This window comes from Pogoniulus pusillus, chromosome 17 (genome assembly GCF_015220805.1).
Source record: "Pogoniulus pusillus isolate bPogPus1 chromosome 17, bPogPus1.pri, whole genome shotgun sequence".
Lineage (NCBI taxonomy): Eukaryota > Metazoa > Chordata > Aves > Piciformes > Lybiidae > Pogoniulus > Pogoniulus pusillus.
In genome coordinates this window covers 2,400,169-2,427,306 of record NC_087280.1, presented here as the reverse complement: position 1 = coordinate 2,427,306, position 27,138 = coordinate 2,400,169, and the positions used below count along the sequence as shown (strand labels likewise).

Sequence of the window (27,138 nt, the reverse complement as noted above, 5' to 3'; positions counted from 1 at the left end):
CAGGGAAAGAGCCTATAAACACTCCTGCTCCAAACCACTGGAGTGCAGTCTAGGGTGAGAGAGTTCAACAGAGGGCTGTGAGGGTGATGAAGGGACTGGAGCATCTCTCTCATGAGGAAAGGCTGAGAGGGCTATGAGGATGATGAAGGGACTGGAGCAGCTCTCTCATGAGGAAAGGCTGAGAGGGCTATGAGGGTGCTGAAGGGACTGGAGCAGCTCTCTCATGAGGAAAGGCTGAGAGGGCTGTGAGGATGATGAAGGGACTGGAGCAGCTCTCTCAAGAGGAAAGGCTGAGAGGGCTGTGAGGATGATGAAGGGACTGGAGCATCTCTCTCATGAGGAAAGGCTGAGAGGGCTATGAGGATGATGAAGGGACTGGAGCAGCTCTCTCAAGAGGAAAGGCTGAGAGGGCTGTGAGGATGATGAAGGGACTGGAGCATCTCTCTCATGAGGAAAGGCTGAGAGGGCTATGAGGATGATGAAGGGACTGGAGCATCTCTCTCATGAGGAAAGGCTGAGAGGGCTGTGAGGGTGATGAAGGGACTGGAGCATCTCTCTCATGAGGAAAGGCTGAGAGGGCTATGAGGGTGCTGAAGGGACTGGAGCATCTCATGAGGAAAGGCTGAGAGGGCTATGAGGATGATGAAGGGACTGGAGCATCTCATGAGGAAAGGCTGAGAGGGCTATGAGGGTGATGAAGGGGCTGGAGCATCTCTGTCATGAGGAAAGGCTGAGAGGGTTATGAGGGTGATGAAGGGACTGGAGCATCTCTCTCATGAGGAAAGGCTGAGAGGGCTATGAGGATGATGAAGGGACTGGAGCATCTCTCTCATGAGGAAAGGCTGAGAGGGCTGTGAGGGTGATGAAGGGACTGGAGCATCTCTCTCATGAGGAAAGGCTGAGAGGGTTATGAGGGTGATGAAGGGACTGGAGCATCTCTGTCATGAGGAAAGGCTGAGAGGGTTATGAGGGTGATGAAGGGACTGGAGCATCTCTCTCATGAGGAAAGGCTGAGAGGGCTATGAGGATGATGAAGGGGCTGGAGCAGCTCTCTCATGAGGAAAGGCTGAGAGCCCTGGGGCTGTTTAGGCTGGAGAAGAGATGGCTGAGAGGGGACCAGATCAACATCTGCCAATCCCTGAAGGGTGGCTGTCAGGAAGACTGAAGCCAGTGACCCTGAGTGACAAGAGGAGGGGCAATGGACATAAACCCAATCCCAGGGAATTCCTTCTCAACATGAGCAACATCTTTTTTTCACTGTGAGGGTGCTGGAGCCTTGGAGCAGGCTGCCCAGAGAGGTTGTGGAGTCTCCTTCTCTGGAGATCTTCAAAACCTACCTGGATGAATTCCTCTGTGACCTGCCCTGGGTGATCCTGCTTTGCAGGAGGATTGGATTTGATGATCTCTGGAGGTCCCTTCCAGCCCCTAGCATTCTGTGAGAGAAGTGTCCTGAAGACATGCACATGGTCATTCCCTTCTGGAATGTTCATGGCTTTGGCTCAGCCTCTCCCACTGTGTTCTTCCAGGCTTGCAAACAGGGTTAAGAAGGGGTTACTGTGCATGGACTCTGCTCTCCTGATTGAAATTCAAGGTGCATTAAAGAAGTACTCATTGGTCAAGAGTGAGCTGCAGGAGTTCTGCAGTCCTTCACCAGGTCTGCACTTGGCAGGCAGGATCTGAGGAGTGGAGGTTGTGTGTAGGGGAGGTAACCACAGAGTCACAGAATCAGGCAGGGCTGGAAGGGAGCACAAGGAGCAGGCAGTGCCAACCCCCCTGCCATGCCCAGGGACACCCTACCCTAGAGCAGCCTGACCACAGCCTCAGCCAGCCTGGCCTCAAACACCTCCAGCCATGGGGCCTCAACCCCCTCCCTGGGCAACCCATTCCAGCCTCTCACCACTCTCCTGCTCAACAACTTCCTCCTCCCCTCCAGCCTCACTCTCCCCACCTCCACCTTTGCTCCATTCCCCCCACTCCTGACACTCCCTCACAGCCTCAAAAGTTCCTCCCCAGCTTTTTTGGAGCCCCCTTCACACCCTGCAAGGCCACAAGAAGGTGCCCTGGGAGCCTCCTCTGCTCCAGCCTGCACAGCCCCAACTCTTTCAGGCTGTGCTCACAGCAGAGCTGCTGCAGCCTCTCAGCATCCTCCTGGCCCTGCTCTGGACACTCTCCAGCATCTCCACAGCCCTCTTGGCCCAGGGGCTCCAGAGCTGGATGCAGCACTCCAGGTGGGCTTTCAGCAGAGCAGAGCAGAGGGGCAGAATCCCCTCCCTGGCCCTGCTGGCCACACAGAATCACCAGAATCCATGAGGCTGTTAAGGGACAGCCTTGAATCATAAAAGATCTGTTCTGGAATTCAAGCTAAAAGATCCCAGTGGGACTGAGATCTGCAGGCAGGGGTCAGTGGCAATTGCTTCTGTGCCAGATTTCTCTGGAAGGTGAGCCTGGGCTCTTTCACAGGCAACCTGCACTCCAGGAGGACAATTTTCTTTCTCATTTGAGTGGTCTGCTCTCTTGGTCTGCTTTTCTTTCTCCTGTGTTGTGGTTGTGTGTTTAGGGATACAAACCCAGGTGGCAGTGCCTGACATTCATCCATGTAAACAGGGATGAGGAGGCAGTGTGGCAGACCAGACCTTCCCACCTGGTGAGTGTGGGGCAGGCTGTGGATGCAGTCTGCCTGGACTGCAGCAAAGCCTTTGACACCTTCTGCCACAAGCAGCTCCTGGCCCAGCTGACAGCTCCTGGCCTGGACAGATTCACTCTGCTATGGGTCAGGAACTGGCTGGAGGGCAGAGCCCAGAGAGTGGTGGTGAATGGTGCCACATCCAGCTGGCAGCTGGCACCAGTGCTGTGCCCCAGGGAGCAGTGCTGGGCACAGTGCTGGTCAATCTCTCTATGGATGATCTGGAGCAGGGGGTTGAGTCCAGCAGCAGTGAGCTGGGGACTGAGTGGCTGGAGAGCAGCCAGGAGGAAAGGGAGCTGGGGGTACTGATAGATAGTAGGCTGAAGAGGAGACAGCAGTGCCCAGGTGGGCAGCAGAGCCAATGGCATCCTGGGCTGGCTGAGGAGCAGTGTGGGCAGCAGGACAAGGGAGGTTCTTGTGCCCCTGTGCTCAGCACTGCTCAGGCCACCCCTGCAGTGCTGTGTCCAGCTCTGGGCTCCTGCATTGCAGAGAGCTGCTGAGGTGCTGGAAGGTGTTTGGAGAAGGGCAGCAAGGCTGGGGAGGGACCTGGAGCACAGCCCTGTGAGGAGAGGCTGAGGGAGCTGGGGGGGTGCAGCCTGCAGCAGAGGAGGCTCAGGGCAGAGCTGATTGCTGCCTGCAGCTGCCTGCAGGGAGGCTGTGGCCAGCTGGGGTTGGGCTCTGCTGCCAGGCAGTCAGCAGCAGAAGAAGGGGACTCAGGCTCAGGCTGTGCCAGGGCAGGTCTGGGCTGGCTGTGAGGAGGAAGTTCCTGGCAGAGAGAGTGATTGGCACTGGAATGGGCTGCCCAGGGAGGTGGTGGAGTGGCTGTGGCTGGAGGTGTTGAAGCCAAGCCTGGCTGGGGCACTTAGTGCCATGGTGTGGTTGGTTGGGCAGGGCTGGGTGCTAGGCTGGGCTGGCTGAGCTTGGAGCTCTCTTCCAACCTGCTTGATTCTACAATTCCTTTTAGTCCCCTCTCCTGCTCTTCACAGTGAAGCAATGCTTGAGAGAGAGCTTGTGCTGAGTCCAAAAGCAGTAGCCCTGCACTCCCCTGCAGATCCTCCTCAGGGAAGCTGAAAAGGAAGAATGTCAGCCAATTAAACCAAGTTATTATTAGCCAACCATTGATTTATTTAGGCCTGTATTTAATATCTTGCCATGTTCCTAGCCTGGAGGTTTCCTGCAGCAAAACATTTCTCTTGGCTAAACTGCAGATTGGTTGGGAAAAAAGAGCATTTCCTCTCAGCAGCTGCTCTGTCACTGTGATAAAAAGGCCTCTTGTCTTTGGGAAGAGAGGATAGGTGAGAGCACTGATATCTCCTTCTGGGATGCTTGTCTCTTCCCTGCCTGTCACTCTTATTTCCTCTCTGGACCAAACTATCCCAGAAGTTGCTCCAGAATGAGTGGGGTTTGAACTCCTACCTGTCAATTAGGGATCCCCAAAGGACAGAAGAGCTGTTCCTTAGTGGAAGGCAAACAGCTTCAAAGCAGCATGTGGCATGGCCCAGCTGTGGGACCTGATGTTGCTGCTGGGAGGGAAGCAGGTTGGGATCCCCTTTCTCAGAACACCTTCATCAGCAACCTGGATGAAGGCACAGAGGGCACTGTCAGCAAGTTTGCTGATGACACCAAAGTGGGTGGAGTGGCTGCCACACACTGGAGGGTTGTGCTGCCATTCAGCCAGCCTTGGACAGGCTGAGAGGTGGGCAGGGAGAAATGAAGTTCAACAAGGACAAGGGCAGAGTCTGGCACCTGGGAAAGAATAATTCCAGGCAGCAGTGTAGGTTGGGGGCTGATATGTTGGAAGGCAGAGAAGGGAAAGGATCTGGGGGTCCCAGTGGCTGGGAGGTTGACCCTGAGCCAGCAATGTGCTCTGGTGGCCAGGAGGGGCAATGCCATCCTGGGGTGGGTTAGAAGGGCTGTGGTGAGTAGATGGAGAGAGGTTCTCCTGCCCCTCTGCTGTGCCCTGGGGAGGCTGCATCTGGAGCAGTGTGTGCAGTTCTGGGGCCCTCAGAGCAAGAGGGACATAGAACTGCTTGAGAGAGTCCAGCACAGAGGCACAGAGATGCTGAAGGGAATGGAACAGCTCTGTTAGGAGGAGAGCCTGAGGGAGCTGGGGCTGTGCTGCTGGGAGAGGAGACTCAGAGGTGACCTCAATCATGGCTCTTCAGGTGTAAAGGTGAGAGCCAGAGGCTGGAGCCAGGCTCTGCTGGGGGATGCCAGTGCCAGCACAAGGGGCAGTGGTGGAAGCTGAGGCAGAGGAAGTGCCATGGAAACAGGAGGAGGATTTTTTTCCCTGTGAGGGTGCCAGAGCCTGGAGCAGGCTGCCCAGGGGGGCTGTGGAGTCTCCCTCTCTGGAGGCATTCCTGTGTGATCTGCTCTAGGTGCTCCTGCTCTGCAGGGGGGTTGGAGTGGATGAGCTTTCAAGGTCCCTTCCAGCTGCTAACATTCTGTTAGTCTGTGATTTCTCAGCACTGAAGGGTTTAATTTCCTGGCTGAAAACAGATCCCAAGGGAGAGGCTGGCACTGACCTAGGCAATGGCATGGGCTGATCAGTCTTGGCTGTCAGCAGTCTGCCTCACTGCTGCTCCATGCTAACTGTTGGAATGACTTTGTGCCTGGGAGCTCACTGCACTCAGCAGGTGTTTTCCCACTTAGTGAACTTCTGATCAGACCACAAATGAGCTCCTTCTGGCACTCTGCAGCCTGAACTCACCTCCAGCATCTGAGTCACTCATGGATTACCTCATCCTGCTGCTCAGCTGCCTTTGCCAGCCACACATACCTGCACTGAGTCCCACTCCAGCTCAGAGCCACAGGGACCAGCCTCTCAGCCCAATTAATGCCCTTTCTTGATGCCACTTCCAGGCCTCCAGCTTCAAACCAGCTGGGGGATTTGTCTCCTTCTCAAGTGTTTAAGCTTCCCTTCAACCTCTGAGCTCTTTCCTTCCCTAGGTGTATCTATGTATAGCTGCTGATGACTTTGGTCATTCTTAAAGTTCCCTCAAAGCCTGTGACCTATTTCCAGAAGTGATTCATTGCTCCCCTCTCAGAAGAACTACGATGCCCAAAGCTGCAGATAAGAGCCAGGAGAGGTTAAAATAATAGTAATAATGGGGAAAAAAAGGCCAAAAACTAAAGGCCTATGCAGGTGAGCTGCCTAATTCCCACTGAGAGTGAGGCAGGTAACCTACTTACAGCTCTGGGGGCTTCAGTTTGCATTTCTTCTGTCAGAGACATTTAACTGGACTGAGAGGTGCTGTTGAAATGCTGAGCTGCAGGCATAGGAGAACATGAGCAGTAAGGGAGGTTCTTGTGCCCCTGTGCTCAGCACTGCTCAGGCCACCCCTGCAGTGCTGTGTCCAGCTCTGGGCTCCTCCATTGCAGAGAGATGCTGAGGTGCTGGAAGGTGTTTGGAGAAGGGCAGCAAGGCTGGGGAGGGGCCTGGAGCACAGCCCTGTGAGGAGAGGCTGAGGGAGCTGGGGGGGTGCAGCCTGCAGCAGAGGAGGCTCAGGGCAGAGCTCATTGCTGCCTGCAGCTGCCTGCAGGGAGGCTGTAGCCAGCTGGGGTTGGGCTCTGCTGCCAGGCAGCCAGCAGCAGAAGAAGGGGACCCAGGCTGAAGCTGTGGCAGGGCAGGTCTGGGCTGGCTGTGAGGAGGAAGCTGCTGCAGGGTTGTGCACTTTGGCCACAACAACCCCAAGCAGCACTAGAGGCTGGGGACAGTGGCTGAGAGCAGCCAGGAGGAAAGGGACCTGGGGGTGGTGGCAGAGAGGAGCTGCAGAGGAGGCAGCAGTGCCCAGGTGGGCAGCAGAGCCAATGGCATCCTGGGCTGGCTCAGGAGCAGTGTGGGCAGCAGGACAAGGGAGGTTCTTGTGCCCCTGTGCTCAGCACTGCTCAGGCCACACCTTGAGTACTGTGTCCAGTTCTGGGCTCCTCAATTCAAGAAGGATGTTGAGCTGCTGGAAGGTGTCCAGAGAAGGGCAACAAAGCTGGTGAGGGGCCTGGAGCACAAATCCTATGAGGAGAGGTTGAGGGAGCTGGGCCTGTTTAGCCTGGAGAAGAGGAGGCTCAGGGGTGATCTTATTACTGTCTACAACTACCTGAAGGGACATTGTAGCCAGGTGGGGGGTGGCCTCTTCTGCCAGGCAACCAGCAATAGAACAAGGGGACACAGTCTCAAGTTGTGCCAGGGCAGGTCTGGGCTGGCTGTGAGGAGGAAGTTCCTGGCAGAGAGAGTGATTGGCACTGGAATGGGCTGCCCAGGGAGGTGGTGGAGTGGCCGTGGCTGGAGGTGTTGAAGCCAAGCCTGGATGGGGCACTTAGTGCCATGGTCTGGTTGACTGGCTAGGGCTGGGTGCTAGGTTGGGCTGGCTGAGCTTGGAGCTCTCTTCCAACCTGCTTGGTTCTATGATTCTATGATTCAGCTGCAAAGTGCCACAGCAGCACAAAGGATCACTGCGTTTTAAGTGTAAACTCTACTCATATATCTCTCTTAACACCTGGCACTCAATGCACTCCCCTCAACCTCCCTGTTCCCCCCAGCTCTGAGGTGAGCACCCTCCAGTGTCTCCTCCTACTGAATCACAGAGCTGACTCTCCTCCCGCACTGACTCAAGGCAGCATCAGCAACTCCGCTTGGCATTGATTATGTCATTTGGTGCAAAGCAAGCATAAAAAGAGATTCAGCTCCAAACTCTCACCTCCCTCTCAAACTTAATCTTCTGGCTGAAGTTTTCCTTGCTGGCACAGCAGAAAGCCAGGCAAGCCCAAATCCCAGCCTGCCTCCAACTGTTGAGCGCATCCCCGATGCCGCACGCTGCTTGCAGATGTATCTGTGCGCCACAGATGATTTCCCAGCCCTGCTCCATCTGCTCTCTGCTGGCTGCTGCTGCCAGCGTTGTCCCAATACAATCTGGACCCCCAAAGCTCCCTCCCATACCACAGTCTCACAGTATCATCAGGGTTGGAAGAGACCTCACAGATCATCCAGTCCAACCCTTTAGCACAGAGCTCAAGGCCAGACCATGGCACCAAGTGCCATGTCCAGTCCTGCCTTGAACAGCTCCAGGGACGGCGACTCCACCACCTCCCCGGGCAGCCCATTCCAGTGGCCAATGACTCTCTCAGGGAAGAACTTTCTCCTCACCTCCAGCCTAAATCTCCCCTGGCACAGCCTGAGGCTGTGTCCTCTTGTTCTGGTGCTGGCCACCTGAGAGAAGAGAGCAACCTCCTCCTGGCCACAACCTCCCCTCAGGTAGTTGCAGACAGCAATAAGGTCTGCCCTGAGCCTCCTCTTCTCCAGGCTAACCAATCCCAGCTCCCTCAGCCTCTCCTCGTAGGGCTGTGCTCAAGGCCTCTCCCCAGCCTCGTTGCCCTTCTCTGGACACGCTCAAGCATCTCAATGTCCCTCCTAAACTGGGGGGCCCAGAACTGAACACAGCACTCAAGGTGTGGTCTAACCAGTGCAGAGTACAGGGGCAGAATGACCTCCCTGCTCCTGCTGGCCACACCATTGCTGATGCAGGCCAGGATGCCACTGGCTCTCTTGGCCACCTGGGCACACTGCTGGCTCATGTTCAGGCAGGTATCAATCAGCACCCCCAGATCCCTCTCTGTCTGGCTGCTCTCAGCCACTCTGACCCCAGCCTGTATCTCTGCATGGGGTTGTTGCACCTTTCTGCCAAACACGTTGTGTGATCAGCACAGCCCAAAGCTGGCTGACCCAAAGCTGACCCTTTACGGGGGGCAGCTGCTTGCCAGTCTGCTGTGAAGTTGTTCATGAGCCCAACTGCCTTCCTCTGCAGCGTTTTGCTTCCTCAACTAAGCCCTTTGGCAGCAGTCCAGCCCCACCAACAGCTGCCTGAGGAATTCAGGGCCAGAATCATAGAATCATACAATCAGCCAGGTTGGAAGAGAGCTCCAAGGTCATCCAATCCAACCTAGCACCCAGCCCTATCCAATCAACCAGACCATGGCATTAAGTGCCTCAGCCAGGCTTTTCTTGAACACCTCCAGGCACGGTGACTCCACCACCTCCCTGGGCAGCCCATTCCAGTGCCAATCACTCTCTCTGTGAAGAACTTCTTCCTAACATCCAGCCTGTACTTTCCCCTGGCACAACTTGAGACTGTGTCCCCTTCTTCTGTTGCTGGTTGCCTGGGAGAAGAGGCCAACCCCACCTGGCTCCAGCCTCCCTTCAGGTAGTTGTAGACAGCAATGAGGCCTGTCCTAAGCCTCCACTTCTGCAGGCTGCACCCCCCCAGCTCCCTCAGCCTCTCCTCACAGGGCTGTGCTCCAGGCCCCTCACCAGCCTTGCTGCCCTTCTCCAAACACCTTCCAGCACCTCAACATCTCTCTGCAATGGAGGAGCCCAGAGCTGGACACAGCACTGCAGGGGTGGCCTGAGCAGTGCTGAGCACAGGGGCACAAGAACCTCCCTTGTCCTGCTGCCCACACTGCTCCTGAGCCAGCCCAGGATGCCATTGGCTCTGCTGCCCACCTGGGCACTGCTGCCTGCTCTTCAGCCTACTCTCTAGCAGTACCCCCAGGTCCCTTTCCTCATGGCTGATTTCCAGCCACCCTGTCCCCAGCCTCTAGTGCTGCTTGGGGTTGTTGTGGCCAAAGTGCAGAACCCTGCCCTTGGCCTTGTTGAATCTCATCCCAGTTCTTATCTTTGTATATCTTAGAGGCAAGAGCAGTCCTTTGCCCAGCCTTCCAAAAGCCCTAACTGTGTGACCTGCTGAGTGGCTGCAGCCAGCAAACCTCTCCAAGTAAAATCAGTTTCTATTTTGGCACAGCTTAAACAAAACATCACTGGGAGAATGAACAGAAAGTTGAGGAGGGTGAAGAAGGAGCAGGTGAAGGGGCAGCATATTCCCTAACAGCATCAGAAGAGGCAGAACAGCCACTGAGATCTTAGGTGTTGCACTCCCCAGCAGTGTGGGTCTACTCAGCAGGCTGAACTCTCTGGGAGGGGAATGCCTTTTTCTCTCTCTCAGTTCTCATTTCCTCTGTGTCCTCACAACGTCTGAGCTGCTCAGGGCTTTTGGCTCTGTGTGTGCCTTGTGCATGCTTATGGCTTCCATGCTTCAGTGCTCTAATGGGTGTGATGCTGCCAGTGCCTGGAGAGGGCTTTTCCTCCTGGGGGAAGCCCATCCTGCTGGTTCTGCCACTTGTTTATCTCTCTCCTCTCTTCAGCCTCCCAGGGTGGTTCTGCACAACAAGGCTCTCAAGCCCTTCCCCTCTCACATAGGCTGTGTCAGTTGAGATTTGCTGAGCATGGGGAAGGTGACATTTTTATGGAATCATAGAGTCAGCCAGGTTGGAAGAGAGCTCCAAGCTCAGCCAGCCCAAACTAGCACCCAGCCCTGGCCAGTCACAGAATCAGGCAGGTTGGAAGAGAGCTCCAAGCTCATCCAACCCAACCTAGCACCCAGCCCTGGCCAGTCATAGAACCAAGCAGGCTGGAAGAGAGCTCCAAGCTCAGCCAGCCCAACCTAGCACCCAGCCCTGGCCAACCAACCAGACCATGGCACTAAGTGCCCCAGCCAGGCTTGGCTGCAACACCTCCAGCCACAGCCACTCCACCACCTCCCTGGGCAGCCCATTCCAGTGCCAATCACTCTCTCTGCCAGCAACTTCCTCCTCACAGCCAGCCCAGACCTGCCCTGCCACAGCTTCAGCCTGGGTCCCCTTCTGCTGCTGCTGCTTGCCTGGCAGCAGAGCCCAACCCCAGCTGGCTACAGCCTCCCTGCAGGCAGCTGCAGGCAGCAATGAGCTCTGCCCTGAGCCTCCTCTGCTGCAGGCTGCACCCCCCCAGCTCCCTCAGCCTCTCCTCACAGGGCTCTGCTCCAGGCCCCTCTGTCCTTTTCCAGGAGTGTTTATAGAACTGTGGAGGTTGGCAAAGACCTTTGAAATCATCATGGCCAACCTCTCACCTGGAGCTGGCAGTCCCACCACGCTGCTATCACCAAGCCATTGTCACTAAACCATGTCCCTCAGCACCACATCCACACATCTTTTAAACCCCTCCAGGGATGGTGACTCCACTGCCTTCTTGGACAGCTACTTCCAAGGGGCTGGCAACCCTCTCTGGGAAGAAATTTTTCCTCATACCCAACCTGAGCCTTTCCTGGCACAACCTGAGGCCATTTCTTCTTGCTCTTGCATGTGAGAGGAGACCAACCCCCACCTCACTCCAACTTCCTTTGGGGTAATTGTAGAGGGTGGTGAGGTCTCCCCTCAGTCTCCTGTCCTGAGGGCTGAACTACTCTGGTTCCCTCAGCTGTTCCTCACTAGCCCTGTTCTCCAGACCCTTCATCACCTCCCTGCCCAGGGAGGTGGTGGAGTCACCATCCCTGGAGGTGTTGCAGCCAAGCCTGGCTGGGGCACTTAGTGCCATGGTGTGGTTGGTTGGGCAGGGCTGGGTGCTAGGTTGGGCTGGCTGAGCTTGGAGCTCTCTTCCAACCTGCCTGATTCTCTGATTCTGTGATCAGCTTCATTGCTTTCCTTTGGACATCTCAATGCCCTTGGAGTGAGGGCCTCCAAACTGAGCATGCACTGATTTGTGGCAGTGATCTCTGCCTGAGCACATTCAGTGGCTTTGCAGTGAGCTGCCTTTAGTTTGCAGAGTGACCACAACGAGCAAGAGCCCAACTACAGAGGATGGGGCCCAGCCAGAGGTTAGCCAGGTGATAAGCACCCACACTGGAGCTGGTGATGCAGGGACTGAGCACAGCCCCCCAGAGGAAGCTGCCTAGCAGGGGGTTAGGCTGAGGAAAGCTCTTCTCAGCAGCCACCTCTCCCCAGTACACCCAGAGATTAGCAGGTAGGGTTGCAAAGGCAGCTAAGGGGACCTGTGCCCTTACCTCTGTTACCTCCAAAAGCCAGGTGGAGAAAGGAAGAGAGAAAGAGCTGTCAGTGTTCTCCCCCACAGCCCACAAACACCTCTTTCCTCACAGCAGAACCCCCTCAACTCTGCCCCTAGAGCACTCAGCATGCCCTGGGATGGTGCTTCCATGCTCTTTGGAGGTTTGGGGTTGCTTTTAAGGCCATTGGTGGGTTTTTGATTGGTTGCTTTCTTTTTAAAGCCATAAATTAAGAGTAAATGCTTCCTATGAAGCTGGAGCAGTGGCACAGCTGCTTGATCATCCACAGGCCATGTATCACAGTCGTGTAGTGAGCATGGGGTGGGTACATCCTCTCCTCAGCAGAGGCCCTGGCTCAGAACCAGCAGGCTTGCTCCCTTTGGATGCAGAATCACTGCTCTGCTGCTGGGAGAGGCAGTGAAGGGCAACAAACAGTTCCACTGTGTTCCTGCCGTGCAGAGTCTGTTCACAAGCCCCAGGGATGGAAGAAAGTCCTGTGCAGAGCCAGCCTTTAGCTGAGCCACTGTGGATGCTGTTAGCTCTCCCTGGCAGGGTGTTTTTTAGCTCTGGCTCAGCCGTGCTGGCTGCAAGCAGCAGCATTAGCATGCCTCTGCCTCACCGTCCCTAGACCCTCAGGACAAGCCTTTTGTTCCACCTGCAGCACCTCTGCTACATGGGGAGCCAGCAGGGAGGTGCAGGCACAGCCCAGCCTGCAGAGCTCGACGTGCTGCAGAGCCAAGCACAGAGAGAGAGGCTTTGCTGGAGCTGGAGCTGGGCTAGGCATGGCTGAGGCAGTGTGCCTGGGCTGAGCTGCCTCCCTGCACGACACTCCTGTGCTGTCCTTTGGAGAGCTCTCACCCCGCAGCATCTTCTTGGTGGTCTCTTAGCCCACAGTGCCCTCTTGATGGGTCCTCGTCCCACACTGTCCTCTCAGTGGGCTCTCATCCTGCAATGTTTTCTTGGTGGGCTCTCATTCTGCAGTGTCCCCTCAGTAGGTTTGCACCTCACAGTGTCCTCTCAGTGAGCTCTCATCCTGCAAGGTGCTCTCAGTGGGTTCTCATTCCACAGTGTCCCCTCAAGAGGCTCTCACCCCACACTGTCCTCTCAGTGGCTCTCACTCTGTGATGAGTTCTTGGTGTTCTCTCACCCCACACTGTCCTCTCAGTGGCTCTCACTCTGTGATGTGTTCTTGGTGTTCTCTCACCCCACACTGTCCTCTCAGTGGCTCTCACTCTGTGATGAGTTCTTGGTGTTCTCTCACCCCACACTGTCCTCTCAGTGGCTCTCACTCTGTGATGTGTTCTTGGTGTTCTCTCACCCCACACTGTCCTCTCAGTGGCTCTCACTCTGTGATGAGTTCTTGGTGTTCTCTCACCCCACACTGTCCTCTCAGTGGCTCTCACTCTGTGATGAGTTCTTGGTGTTCTCTCACCCCACACTGTCCTCTCAGTGGCTCTCACTCTGTGATGAGTTCTTGGTGTTCTCTCACCCCACACTGTCCTCTCAGTGGCTCTCACTCTGTGATGTGTTCTTGGTGTGCTCTCACCCCACACTGTCCTCTCAGTGGCTCTCACTCTGTGATGAGTTCTTGGTGTTCTCTCACCCCACACTGTCCTCTCAGTGGCTCTCACTCTGTGATGAGTTCTTGGTGTTCTCTCACCCCACACTGTCCTCTCAGTGGCTCTCACTCTGTGATAAGTTCTTGGTGTTCTCTCACCCCACACTGTCCTCTCAGTGGCTCTCACTCTGTGATGAGTGTTTGGTGTTCTCTCACCCCACACTGTCCTCTCAGTGGCTCTCACTCTGTGATGAGTTCTTGGTGTTGTCTCACCCCACACTGTCCTCTCAGTGGCTGTCACTCTGTGATGAGTGTTTGGTGTGCTCTCACCCCACACTGTCCTCTCAGTGGCTCTCATTGTGTGTCTCCAAGGCATCCCTGAGTGCTTCCAGCTCAAGCAAGCAGGGCAGAGGAATCCTGCTGCAGCACTGAGGAGGACAGCACAGGGTGCTTTGGGGCTGACAAGATTTCAGATCCATACTGATAGGATGCTGAGAGGTTGTTCTGTTTAAGTGGGATTTCCAGGAGGGAGCTCTTACATAACTGGAGATGACTTTGGGGAGGGAGGTTTTGGTCCTCCCACTCTCCCAGGCTGTGCTTTCAGAACGTGTCACAGGATGTCCTTTGGCCAGAAGGGCAGAGCTGACTTTGTAGCAGGCATTCTGAAGCCACAGCCTGGGTTTGGACCATCTAGAAACAGGGAAATTAGCTCTGTTGGAGGATACCCTTGGAAAATGATACTGTGGAGCATGAGTCCTTGCTTTGTCCTTTTCCTGCTCCTTGCTCCCTTTTTTCCCAATCACAGGCAGCAGAAATCTGGGAAGTGTGAGCAGCTCCAGGGGTAGAAAGGGCTGTGCTGATCTGGGACCCAGCCTGGGTTGTGTGACAAGAGGACAAGAAAGCTCTGAGTGTTACTGATGAAAACCAGAGAAGTTCCCATTGCTGCTCACAGTCCTCTGCTTGTGGAGCAGCTCTTCTAGAATGTTTCTGCCCCAGCCTCTCCCTGGCAAACTGCAGACTGATGATAGGTTGGACTGGATGATCTTGGAGGTCTCTTCCAACCTGGTTGATTCTATGATTCTATGATTCTATGACTGCTTCAGGGCTTTGCAGCAGTGGCTTAGGTACTCTCCACTATGCTACTGGAGTTAGTGATCCCTGCAACACAGGCACCTGAGCCTCACTGAAAGGTACTCCTCACACCCCCTTCCCAGTGATTCCTGTGTGAGGCATAGAAGCAAGCAGGCTGGAAGAGAGCTCCAAGCTCACCCAGCACAACCTAGCACCCAGCCCTGGCCAACCAACCAGACCATGGCACTAAGTGCCCCAGCCAGGCTTGGCTGCAACACCTCCAGCCACAGCCACTCCACCACCTCCCTGGGCAGCCCATTCCAGTGCCAATCACTCTCTCTGCCAGGAACTTCCTCCTCACAGCCAGCCCAGACCTGCCCTGCCACAGCTTCAGCCTGGGTCCCCTTCTGCTGCTGCTGGCTGCCTGGCAGCAGAGCCCAACCCCAGCTGGCTACAGCCTCCCTGCAGGCAGCTGCAGGCAGCAATCAGCTCTGCCCTGAGCCTCCTCTGCTGCAGGCTGCACCCCCCCAGCTCCCTCAGCCTCTCCTCACAGGGTTTGTGTTCCAGGCCTCTCATCAGCTTCATTACCCTTCTCTGGACACAGTGCTTCTTACTTTGCTCTTGCACCTGAGGGCAAATGTACTCCAAGGAGCAGGCATGAGCTGCTGACTCCTGAGAGTGATGCCTGAGACTGGGATTGTCAGACACTTACAGTTGGAGCTAATCACCTTGGCTTACTTCATGGGCAGCAGAGAGAAACAGGAACCCCTAAGCTGCTGTTCTTTGCCTTCTCAGGTCAATAAGAGCCATCAACCAGAGGCATCACCCAGTGACTCTAACAATGCAGTCCAGAGCTCAAGGTCCAGAGTAGGTGAGCTGAAGCCACCCTTCCATGAAGCAGATACCATCTCTACCTGTAGAACACCCATGCCCTACACAGGCAGTGTTAGAGGGGGGCAGGACACTCCTCCCCTTTGTGCTTCAGCCCACAGGTGGGTTAGGTGGCAGGGGGCCACAACCCAGCAGTGAAGGCCCAGAGCTGCCATTTCCCAGCTGCCAGCAGATGTGTGAGCTGGTAGTGCATGAGGGGAGGCAGAAGCACACACACTCATTCATTCCTGTTCCTCAGAGGTGCACTGAAGAGTGAAGGCTTCCTGCCCTAACCTGATTAGAACAGATTCCAACCGCCACATACAAAGCTCCCCAGCAGCTCACCTTTCCCCTGAACCCTCCTTTCCCTCAGCCTATTCACTCTCTGCATGCAATATATTAAAGGAAGAAAGTCACTTCCTGAAGCTGAGAGGGTTTCTCCCTGGCCCTGGCTGGAGTTCCCTGGCTTACAGGAGGGCTGCAGCTCTTTGAACCACACGCACAGGAGTGGGAGAGGAAAAGTCATCAGCGCAGTAAAAGCCTGGAGATACAAAAGATCCATTCAGAGATCCTTCTGCAAACTGCTGCTCTGGCTTCATTAAAAGCCCAGCCCCTGGCTGCCACTCAGGCTGGATTTGCTTTGGGTTATCTAAATGAGAATGATTCTTTCTGCAGTGGAAAAGGAAGGGAGGAAAAGGATGAAACCAGTAGGAATTACTTGTTATGAATGATGTGCTCAGCTTTCATACTGACCTATTGAGCCAGCAGTCAGAGCTGGATTTCCTAGAGCAGCCTTTCAGGCTGGAGTTTGGATGTTTTCTTCTTTTCAGCCCAGAAATATCACTAGAATGGCCTTTGTCACACAAGGTGACACTGTGGGCTCCAGCTGCATCTTGGATGCAGCAGAAAGCCTGGAATGTAGAAGCAGTTCTCCAAACCATTCAGTCCTTCTGGTTCCTTCCCAGTGGCAGCTCTCGAGGCGTGTGTGTGACCTCCTGGCAGCCTGATTAGGTGGAGAAGTGTGGAAACAGGCATTGAAATTGAGCAGCTAGCTCTGACAGCAGGGGGATGAGCCAATTTAGGGAGCTCAGCTGACTAACAACCATTCCCCTGGCTTTGGGAACAAAAGTTTGCTGCCTGTTGAGCTGCTTAAACTGATTCGCTCGAGGGGCTCATCCCTGCTGCAGGCAAAGGTGGCAGGGAGATGCTGCCAGGGATGGTTGGGTGGAGCAGGACTGAGAGTAGGAGAGGCTGCAGGCAAAGGTGGCAGGGAGATGCTGTCAGGGATGGTTGGGTGGAACAGGACTGAGAGTAGGAGAGGCTGCAGGCAAAGGTGGCAGGGAGATGCTGCCAGGGATGGTTGGGTGGAGCAGGACTGAGAGAGCAGGAGAGGCTGCAGGCAAAGGTGGCAGGGAGATGCTGCCAGGGATGGTTGGGTGGAGCAGGACTGAGAGAGCAGGAGGGGCTGCAGGCAAATGTGGCAGGGAGATGCTGTCAGGGATGGTTGGGTGAAGCAGGACTGAGAGAGCAGGAGGGGCTGCAGGCAAATGTGGCAGGGAGATGCTGTCAGGGATGGTTGGGTGAAGCAGGACTGAGAGAGCAGGAGAGGCTGCAGGCAAAGGTGGCAGGGAGATGCTGCCAGGGATGGTTGGGTGGAGCAGGACTGAGAGAGCAGGAGAGGCTGCAGGCAAAGGTGGCAGGGAGATGCTGCCAGGGATGGTTGAGTGGAGCAGGACTGAGAGAGCAGGAGAGGCTGCAGGCAAAGGTGGCAGGGAGATGCTGCCAGGGATGGTTGGGTGGAGCAGGACTGAGAGAGCAGGAGAGGCTGCAGGCAAATGTGGCAGGGAGATGCTGACAGGGATGGTTGGGTGAAGCAGGACTGAGAGAGCAGGAGAGGCTGCAGGCAAAGGTGGCAGGGAGATGCTGCCAGGGATGGTTGAGTGGAGCAGGACTGAGAGAGCAGGAGAGGCTGCAGGCAAATGTGGCAGGGAGATGCTGTCAGGGATGGTTGAGTGGAACAGGACTGAAAGAGCAGGAGGGGCTGCAGGCAAAGGTGGCAGGGAGATGCTGCCAGGGATGGTTGGGTGGAGCAGGACTGAGAGAGCAGGAGAGGCTGCAGGCAAAGGTGGCAGGGAGATGCTGCCAGGGATGGTTGGGTGGAGCAGGACTGAGAGAGCAGGAGAGGCTGCAGGCAAAGGTGGCAGGGAGATGCTGCCAGGGATGGTTGGGTGGAGCAGGACTGAGAGAGCAGGAGAGGCTGCAGGCAAAGGTGGCAGGGAGATGCTGCCAGGGATGGTTGAGTGGAGCAGGACTGAGAGAGCAGGAGAGGCTGCAGGCAAAGGTGGCAGGGAGATGCTGCCAGGGATGGTTGAGTGGAGCAGGACTGAGAGAGCAGGAGGGGCTGCAGGCAGAGGGAAACAAGCTCTGGTGAAACCTTCAAGTTGATGTAGCTGGTTTAGGATAGGGCTGATAGAAACATACCCCAAAAGGGGGGTGGGTATTGTCCTACAGGCCAGGGAGGAAGAAGAGGAGTAGAAGTGGAATGTGCAGCCTCAGCTGGTTCACAGTAGTCTTCTTTGCTCTTCACATGCCTCTGTTTTTTGTTTGCTTCACAGAATCATAGAACCACAGAATCATTTAGGCTGGAAAAGATCTTTAATATAGAATCATACAATCACAGAATCAGTCAGGGTTGGAAGGGAGGGACCACAAGGATCCTTCCTCAAGTGAGCACTGATGAGCTTCTCCTTTCCCTGTTCAGCCCTTTCAGGTCAAGTTTCCAGTGATGCTTTTCCCTCTCCAAAGGAATCATAGAATCAGGGTTGGATGGGAGGGACCACAAGGATCCTTCCTCAAGTGAGCACTGATGAGCTTCTCCTTTCCCTGTTCAGCCCTTTCATGTCAAGTTTCCAGTGATGCTTTTCCCTCTCCAAAGGAATCATAGAATCAGTCAGGATTAGAAGGGAGGGACCACAAGGATCCTCCCTCAAGTGAGCACTGATGAGCTTCTCCTTTCCCTGTTCAGCCCTTTCATGTCAAGTTTCCAGTGATGCTTTTCCCTCTCCAAAGGAATCATAGAATCAGTCAGGGTTGGATGGGAGGGACCACAGGGATCATCCAGTTCCAACCCCCCTGCCATAGGCAGGGACACCCTACCCTAGAGCAGGCTGCCCACAGCCTCAACCAGCCTGGCCTTAAACCTCCTTAATTCTCTGAGTCTGTGTTGTGAGGTACTTGGGCACCTCTGTAGTCAGCAGCAGTTGTGTCTGTCAGCACAAAGCTGGACTTAGGAGAGCCAAGAACTCTGCACAACACACCACCCACAGGACAAAGTTCTGCCCATCAGGGAGTTCTTGGCTGCAGCCTTAAAAATAGAGCACTTGGATCTCTCAGTGTGTCCTGCTTATGACAAGGGCTGTGGACAACATGGTCACAGAGGCCATCAGCAGGAGAGAGCTGCTGCAGTGTTGTGGTTGCTGTTGCCTGCTTCTGGGCTTCCTCACTGTGTGGCTGTGCCATGTTTCTCTCTTCCTTAGCCACCTTCACATAAAGCTGGCAGTGACACAGCAGCAGAGTACAAGAAATAGAAGGCAGTTGCTGGATCAGACCCTGTTCCAGAAGTCTCTGCTGAGTTTGAGGCTGTTCTTTCTTGCTGCTGATACTTGTAGAGATCACATCTGCCATCCCAGCACAAAGGCAGCTCTCTGCACATAAGCCACTGTGTGCCCTGGTGGCCCAGAAAGCCAACAGCCTCCTGCCCTGGATCAGCAATGGGGTGCCCAGCAGGAGCAGGGCAGGGGTTGTCACCCTGTACTCAGCACTGGTGAGGCCACACCATGAGTGCTGGGTTCAGTTTTGTGCCCCTCACTTCCAGGAAGGGCATTGAGGGGCTGGGGCATATCCAGACTTGGGCAGCAAAGCTGGTGAAGGGTCTGCAGAACAGGGCTGAGGAGGAGCAGCTGAGGGAACATGGTGGGGGGTTAGTCTGGAGAAGAAGAGGCTGAGAAGAGACCTTCTCTAGCACTCTGTGAAAGGAGGTTGGACTGAGGTGGGGGTGGTCTCCTCTCCCTAATATCAAGTGATAGAATGAGGAGAAATGGCCTCAGGTTGCACCAGGGTAGCTGTGGGTTGGAGATGAGGAAAGGTTTCTTTGCTGCAAGAGTGGTCAGGGATTGGCAGAGGCTGCCCAGGGAGGTGGTGGAGTCCCCATCCCTGCAAGTGTTCAAGAAACCTGTGGCCATGGCACTTGGGGACATGGTTTAGTGGCCATGGTGCTGTTGGGCTGAGGGTTGGAGGTGATGATCTTAGAGGGCTTCTCCAACCCAAACAATTCTGTGACTCTGTGACACCTTCCAGCATGAGTCAGCAGCACATATTCAGCAGAAGCAGAAATCAAAGGGCTCTGCAGTTAGAAAGATGCAATGGTGGAGTTTGTTTGTGAGGAGTGGCTGATTGATGAGGGGATGAGATGATGCAGGGCTCTGCACTTTGGCCACAACAACCCCAAGCAGCACTAGAGGCTGGGGCCAGAGTGGCTGAGAGCAGGCAGGCAGAGAGGGAGCTGGGGGTGGTGGCAGAGAGGAGCTGCAGAGGAGGCAGCAGTGCCCAGGTGGGCAGCAGAGCCAATGGCATCCTGGGCTGGCTCAGGAGCAGTGTGGGCAGCAGGACAAGGGAGGTTCTTGTGCCCCTGTGCTCAGCACTGCTCAGGCCACCCCTGCAGTGCTGTGTCCAGCTCTGGGCTCCTCCATTGCAGAGAGCTGCTGAGGTGCTGGAAGGTGTTTGGAGCAGGGCAGCAAGGCTGGGGAGGGGCCTGGAGCACAGCCCTGTGAGGAGAGGCTGAGGGAGCTGGGGGGGTGCAGCCTGCAGCAGAGGAGGCTCAGGGCAGAGCTGATTGCTGCCTGCAGCTGCCTGCAGGGAGGCTGTAGCCAGCTGGGGTTGGGCTCTGCTGCCAGGCAGCCAGCAGCAGCAGCAGAAGGGGACCCAGGCTGAAGCTGTGGCAGGGCAGGTCTGGGCTGGCTGTGAGGAGGAAGTTCCTGGCAGAGAGAGTGATTGGCATTGGAATGGGCTGCCCAGGGAGGTGGTGGAGTGGCTGTGGCTGGAGGTGTTGCAGCCAAGCCTGGCTGGGGCACTTAGTGCCATGGTCTGGTTGGTTGGGCAGGGCTGGGTGCTAGGTTGGGCTGGCTGAGCTTGGAGCTCTCTTCCAGCCTGCTTGAGTCTCTGATTCTCTGATGTTTGCAAGCCACCTGAGTTGTGTTCAGTGTAAAACAGCAAGCAAAAGCAGAGGGCAGCAGGGGTGCCCGATGGTGATTGTGTGTTTTGGATTTCAGTCTGTTCCTCTTGCATACTGTGACTGAGCTGAGCTGATGCAGCCTTTTCTGTTGCTTTAGCAAGGTTCTTGACCCTGAGACTGCATCTAATGAGGTGGGGGTGGTTGTCTGGGGAGCTGCCATCTAACCTGCTCCCTCCTGGCCCCTGCAGATCTTCCACATGACCTACGATCTGGCCAGCGCCGTGGTGCGGATTGTCAACCTGATTGGGATGATGCTGCTGCTGTGCCACTGGGACGGCTGCCTCCAGTTCCTTGTGCCTATGCTGCAGGACTTCCCCGACGACTGTTGGGTGTCCCTCAACCGCATGGTGGTAAGAGCTTCGCCCTGCCTGCTCCCCGACCCTCGCCACTCCTCCATCCTCCTCCCAGCACTAAACGATGCATCTCCGCCCCAGCTTCCTATTCCCCCTCGCCTGCTTCCTCCGCTCTCCAGCAGGCACCGTGGCCATGGAGGCTCCTTGGAGCCAGTCCCTGTAAGGAAGCTCAGCAGGCTGCAGAGCAGGAAGCAGCCCCAGCAGAGCCTGCTGCCTGCAGCAGAAGGCAGGGGCCAGGCTCCCCCTCCTGGCAGCAAACAGCGAAGAGCAAGAACGCAACCGGTTTGCGGGCATCTGTGGTCCCAGAGCCCCAGCTGGGGCCGCTCCTTGTTCCCCTTAGCGGTCCTAAGGAAACTACGAAGCCTTCTGCTCCACATCCACTTAAAGGGCGAGTGTGAGCGCCCCGTTCTCACGGGGGGGGGCTGCAGGGTGTCTCCTGAGGGTGGGCTGAGGGAGGCTCTGCAGTTCAGCCTCCCACCGTGGCAGGCTTCCCCGAGCTGTGCCCCTCGCCCTGCTGTCTGCTGGGAGCGAGGTTTCTGCCATCTGCTGAGCACATGTGGAGCTCAGGGAACCTTTCAGCCCTCTCGCTGAGAGCTCCCAGGCTCTTTATTCAAAGGGACAATGTCCACTCGGGTAAGCAGCACAAACTGACAAAGCTTTAAGGAAATGGCCTCTTGTTGCAGCTCTTAACCTTCAGATTCCCCCAGCCAATTTCTTCTTTAATAGACAAGAAGAAGAGAAGCCTCATCAGGCAGAGCAAAGGGAAGATGGAGCCAAGAGCTGCCAGCTTCCCATGCCTCCCCCATGCTGGGCACCTGCTGCCAGCAGCCAGCAGCTGTTTGCTGCTTATTCCTTTCCTTCCTTTCTTCCCTCTGCAATAATCCTTCACTTGCTGCCGTTGGAAGGTGGCAGAGTGACAGTTCTGGAGAGCAGAATCCTTTCTGTAGCTACAGCAGAAGAACAACCCATGCTGTCACTGCCTTTTCTTCCCATGTGCTGCCTCTTTGCTCTTGAGATGGCAGCAGCAGCAGCAGCAGCAGTGAAAGATCTGGGTCTCGTTGTGCTTGTGCTGTTCAGGTGCAGAGGGACATCCAGCTCCTCGTTCTGGAGAGCTCAGAGGTGCAGGCAGAAGTCCTCCCTGTCCCAAAAAGTGACTTGGCCACACTGCCCTTGCAGGACAGGGTCAGAGCAGCAGATTTGCCTCATGTTTCCTTTAGCCTAACATTTGGGTGGGGATTGCTGTCTGATGGCAACAACATAGAATGGTTTAGGTTGGAAGAGACATCAAAGCTCATCCAGTTCTACCCCCACACACACCATAGGCAGGGACACCTTCCACTAGATCAGGTTGCTCAAGACCTCATCCAACCTGATCCCAAACACTTTCAGGGAGGTTGTGGAGCACAGAAGCACCCAATGTGATCTTTGATCACATTGGGTGCTTCTGTGCTCCACAACCTCCCTGGGAAACCTGTGCCAGTGTCTCACCACCCTCAACCTCTGCCAGTCTCTCACCACCCTCAACCTCTGCCAGTCTCTCACCACCCTCAATCTGTGCCAGTGTCTCACCACCCTCAACCTCTGCCAGTCTCTCACCACCCTCAACCTCTGCCAGTCTCTCAGCACCCTCAACCTCTGCCAGTCTCTCACCACCCTCACTGCAAAGAACTTCTTCATAACATCCAGTTTAAATCTCCCCTCTGCCAGTTCAAACCCATTCCTCCTCATCCTGTCATCACAAGACCTTGTCAATAGTCCATCTCCAGCCTTCCTGTAGGCCTCCTTCAGCTACTGGAAGGCCACTACAAGAGCTCCTCAAAGCCTTCTCTTCTCCAGGCTGAAGAGCCCCAACTCTTGTAGCCTGTCCTCCTAGCAGAGCTGCTCCAGCCCTCTGTGGCCCTCCTTTGAACTCACTCCAACAGTTTGATGTCCTTGTGCTGGGGACTCCAGAACTGCATACAGTACTCCAGGTGGGGTCTGAGGAGAGCAGGGTAAAGGGGGGGAATCTCCTCCCTTGCCTTGTTGGCATCACCTCTTGGCTTTCCCCATCCAGCCCTGGGGGAAGCAGTAAAAGCTTGGATTGCAGACTTGCAGACCTGAGTGGCTCAAAGGCCAGCAGATGAGAGCTGCAACACAAGCTGCCAAGTGAGCTAAGAGGTGAAGGGAAAGAGGTCTGCTGCTAACTGGTGCACAGAAAGCCCTCAGAAAAGGCAGTAACCAGTAGTGGCAGGCACAGAGGGGGGTAAGGAGGAGTTCCCCAGTGCCTGGGAGACACCTGGCTTCAGTTTGCACCTGTGTGATCCCAGACATTAGATGGGAGGCTGAGGGAGTCCTCCCTCCCCCAGGTGACTCAAGAGAACCCCATGCTGGTGGGCATCTAGAACAGCCTGAGAGGCCTGGGCTTGTACAGAGTAGGCTGCACAAATGCATGGCACAAGGGGGGGTTGGACTGGATGATCTTCCAAGGTCCCTTCCAGCCTCTGACATTCTACATTCTATGATTCTAAGCTAATGCAGATTGGCTCTGAGGCAGTTCTCACTCAAAGGTTTGAAAGGCAGAAAGTCACTTTGTGTAACCCACTGCAACAGAGGGCTGCAAACCCACTGGGGGCAGAGCCTGAGGATGAGGGAAAGAAGCTAGGCATCATCTAGAACAAAGAGTTCTATGCTCAGAGCCTAGAGATGAGCATCAAGGTCACTGTGCAGGGAAGGGACAGAGCCTTGAAAGGTAGCAGAAGACAGAAGGAAAAAAGATTTACCCTAACCACCATTCCTAGCAGCAAGCCTGAAAAGAGGGGAGAAAAATGCATGGAGAGTCTCCAGGAAGGGCAAGGGAAGGAGATTCTGTCCAGAGCAGAGCTTTACCAGGCAAAAACTCATCCTGCAGGACTTGTCTTCACAGCCCTGAGAGCCTGTGAAGCTGGGAATTAAACCTGCCTGGTGTGATCTTTTCTGCTTCTCCTCTGTGGCTAAATCACCCTCACATCTTCCACTTAAAAACAGAAGTGAAAGAACAAAAATGATCTCAGTGACTGTCTCAGAGAGATGGAACCTCAGGAAATTGGCTTGAAGAACTGGGGAGATGCTTGTATGCCCTACCTATAGTTTGGGTGGCTTCCACTGCAGCAGCTGCACAGGAATGTCCCAGCCCCCACATAGCCTGCTGGGGTTTAGATCATTTGACACAGAGGATAATGAATTCTTCTGGAGTCAAATAGTTTCTTCTTGTTATAAGGTTCTGTGCTCTAATCATAGAATCATAGACTCAAGCAGGCTGGAAGAGAGCTCCAAGCTCAGCCAGCCCAACCTAGCACCCAGCCCTGCCCAACCAACCACACCATGGCACTAAGTGCCCCAGCCAGGCTTGGCTTCAACACCTCCAGCCACGGCCACTCCACCACCTCCCTGGGCAGCCCATTCCAGTGCCAATCACTCTCTCTGCCAGCAACTTCCTCCTCATATCCAGCCCAGATCTGCCCTGCCACAGCTTGAGCCTGGGTCCCCTTCTTCTGCTGCTGGCTGCCTGGCAGCAGAGCCCAACCCCAGCTGGCTACAGCCTCCCTGCAGGCAGCTGCAGGCAGCAATCAGCTCTGCCCTGAGCCTCCTCTGCTGCAGGCTGCACCCCCCCAGCTCCCTCAGCCTCTCCTCACAGGGCTGTGCTCCAGGCCCCTCCCCAGCCTTGCTGCCCTTCTCCAAACACCTTCCAGCACCTCAGCAGCTCTCTGCAATGGAGGAGCCCAGAGCTGGACACAGCACTGCAGGGGTGGCCTGAGCAGTGCTGAGCACAGGGGCACAAGAACCTCCCTTGTCCTGCTGCCCACACTGCTCCTCAGCCAGCCCAGGATGCCATTGGCTCTGCTGCCCACCTGGGCACTCTGCTGCCTCCTCTGCAGCTCCTCTCTGCCAGCACCCCCAGCTCCCTCCCTGCCTGCCTGCTCTCAGCCACTCTGTCCCCAGCCTGCAGTGCTGCTTGGGGTTGTTGTGGCCAAAGTGCACAACCCTGCCCTTGGCCTTGTTCAGTCTCATCCCCTTGGCCTCTGCCCACCCATGCAGCCTGGCCAGATGCTGTCCTGGGACCAGCAGTGGATGTGGATGGTTTGATGAGTGCAATACATAGTGTAGAGAAGTAACAGGAGAGGCCACTGAGGCAGGAGACAACAAAGAACCAGTTGGTCTGGGTTGTTCTTTGGCTTTGGTACCAAGATCTTGATGGCAGTTTCCCTAATGGCTGTGTTTGAGAGCTCTGAGGATGGGCAGAGGTGGGAGGCCAGGCTGGCATCTGGCTATGGCAGAGAGTAGGTAGGTTGCATCTGGGGACATTCTGTACTGGCCTGCTCCACAGCTTTGAGGAGACAAATACACTCAGTGCACAACTGCCCTGATTCTAGCCAGGAGCCAAAAAACTAGGATGGAAACACAAGAAAAAGAAAGAACCTTCTGAAGCTGCTGCAGCTAAGGGGAGCTGGAATTGAGGTGCCAGGTTCATTGGGGGCTTTCTCCTTGAGTATGCAGGTGCTGCTCTGCCACTGCTCCCAAGTTTCCTACCCACTCACTTGGAGGTCTAATTAGATTCCTCACCTCTCATCTGCTTCCTAAAGGTTTGATCCCCTTCCAGGGGACCTCTGAAGGGTTTGGTGTTGCCAAACCCACATCAAGGGCTCGACAAGTCCCTGGGTCTCGGTGCTGGTTCATCTTTAAGCGGCTGGAGGAGGAGGAGGGAGGCTGCAATCTCTGCTGAGTTCTCTCAGGAGCGGCTGTGTGGCGGCAGGGAAAGGATGTTTGCAGTACTAATTGCTCAGCCCCAGTCTCAGGGGCTTCAGCATTCGCTTCCCTGCAGGGCACTTTATTACGAGCTGAAGTGCTGGTGAGTCAGCCGGAGAGAGGCGGCAGCGGCTCCCCCAGACCCTTGCCTGGCAGCTCCTCCTCACTGAAATCCGAGCTCTGCTGAGACCTGAAGCTGCTGCTGCTGCTGCTGCTGCTGCTGCTGCTGCAAACACGTGGCCTGCTCCCTTGGGCGCTCTGCTGAACCGACAAACCCTGCAGGGAAGGGAAATATCCCCCCGGGCAAATGCGGCGACCTTGAGCAGGAAAGGCTGCAGCTCCCCTCCTGCCAGAAGGAGGAGAGCAGCTTAAACCCCCTCCCCATCCCCCCAGTGCCTGCTCCTCCTGTGGCTGGGCAAAGGAGCAGGAGCAGGGAGGTCATTCTGCCCCTGTACTCTGCACTGCTTAGACCACACCTTGAGTGCTGTGTTCAGCTCTGGGCCCCCCAGTTTAGGAGGGACATTGAGATGCTTGAGCGTGTCCAGAGAAGGGCAACGAGGCTGGGGAGAGGCCTTGAGCACAGCCCTACGAGGAGAGGCTGAGGGAGCTGGGATTGGTTAGCCTGGAGAAGAGGAGGCTCAGGGGTGACCTTATTGCTGTCTACAACTACCTGAGGGGAGGTTGTGGCCAGGAGGAGGTTGCTCTCTTCTCTCAGGTGGCCAGCACCAGAAGGAGAGGACACAGCCTCAGGCTGTGCCAGGGGAGATTTAGGCTGGAGGTGAGGAGAAAGTTCTTCCCTGAGAGAGTCATTGGACACTGGAATGGGCTGCCCAGGGAGGTGGTGGAGTCGCCGTCCCTGGAGCTGTTCAAGGCAGGACTGGACGTGGCACTTGGTGCCATGGTCTGGCCTTGAGCTCTGTGCTAAAGGGTTGGGCTTGATGAGCTGTGAGGTCTCTTCCACCCTTGGTGATACTGTGACACTGTGACACAGGATGTGCTGTGGAAGACAGAGCCACCCTGCCCAGATCTCTGTGAGCCTTGCCTGCTCCAGCAGATCCCTCCTCGGGCTGTGGAGCTGTGTTGATCTGCCCGGGAGCAGCAGGAGCAGAGCTGCTGCACAGTGACACCCCTGCACAGGCAGTGGTCCCACCAACTAGAGCACAGTCCTGCCAGTGCAAAACGGGGTGGGCAGAGCAGAGCAGAGCAGAAGTGGTGTTACAGACCATTCCAGTGGAGGCAAGGTGATAGTCGTGGCCAGGGTCCTCCTGGGGAGGCGAGCAGCAAGAGATGGGGACAGAAGCAGGGCTGGAAATCAAGCTAAAGCCCAGGGCTGGGCACAGGTACACCTAGCTCAGGAGGGGTCTGTGCTGAAGTGGGGCCCCAGGAGCAATGGGAGCATGGGTGGGGGTCTCAGGCAAGGCTGACAGGGACAAGAGCAATGCACTCAGAGTCCTTACTATATCTCTTCTGTTAGGTGAAGGCCATGCAAAGCTCTCCTTTGCAATAAGCCCAGAGCAGGCAGGCTGTGTCCAGTGTGAAGTCTGACTTGTCATCTTCATTTCTCATCCCACTATCCTCTTCCTTTAAACTGGATCAGGTTTGTTCACCTGGCTCAGCAGTTAGAGTGTGGCCCAGGTTACATTCAGAGGCTTTATTTCACAGCTTGATGCAAGTGATGTGCAGTAGCAAAC

At 55.6% G+C, this 27,138-nt stretch overlaps 1 protein-coding gene across 1 annotated transcript in view; it reads left to right on the top strand.

Annotated features, from left to right (window-relative positions):
• Nucleotides 1-27,138, top strand: part of HCN4 (hyperpolarization activated cyclic nucleotide gated potassium channel 4) — a 188,744-nt gene that overhangs the window by 90,496 nt on the left and 71,110 nt on the right. Inside the window, exon 3 of the mRNA XM_064157233.1 lies at nucleotides 20,522-20,683. Within this exon, the coding sequence (XP_064013303.1) occupies nucleotides 20,522-20,683 (162 nt within the window). The remainder of the gene's footprint in view (nucleotides 1-20,521; nucleotides 20,684-27,138) is intronic.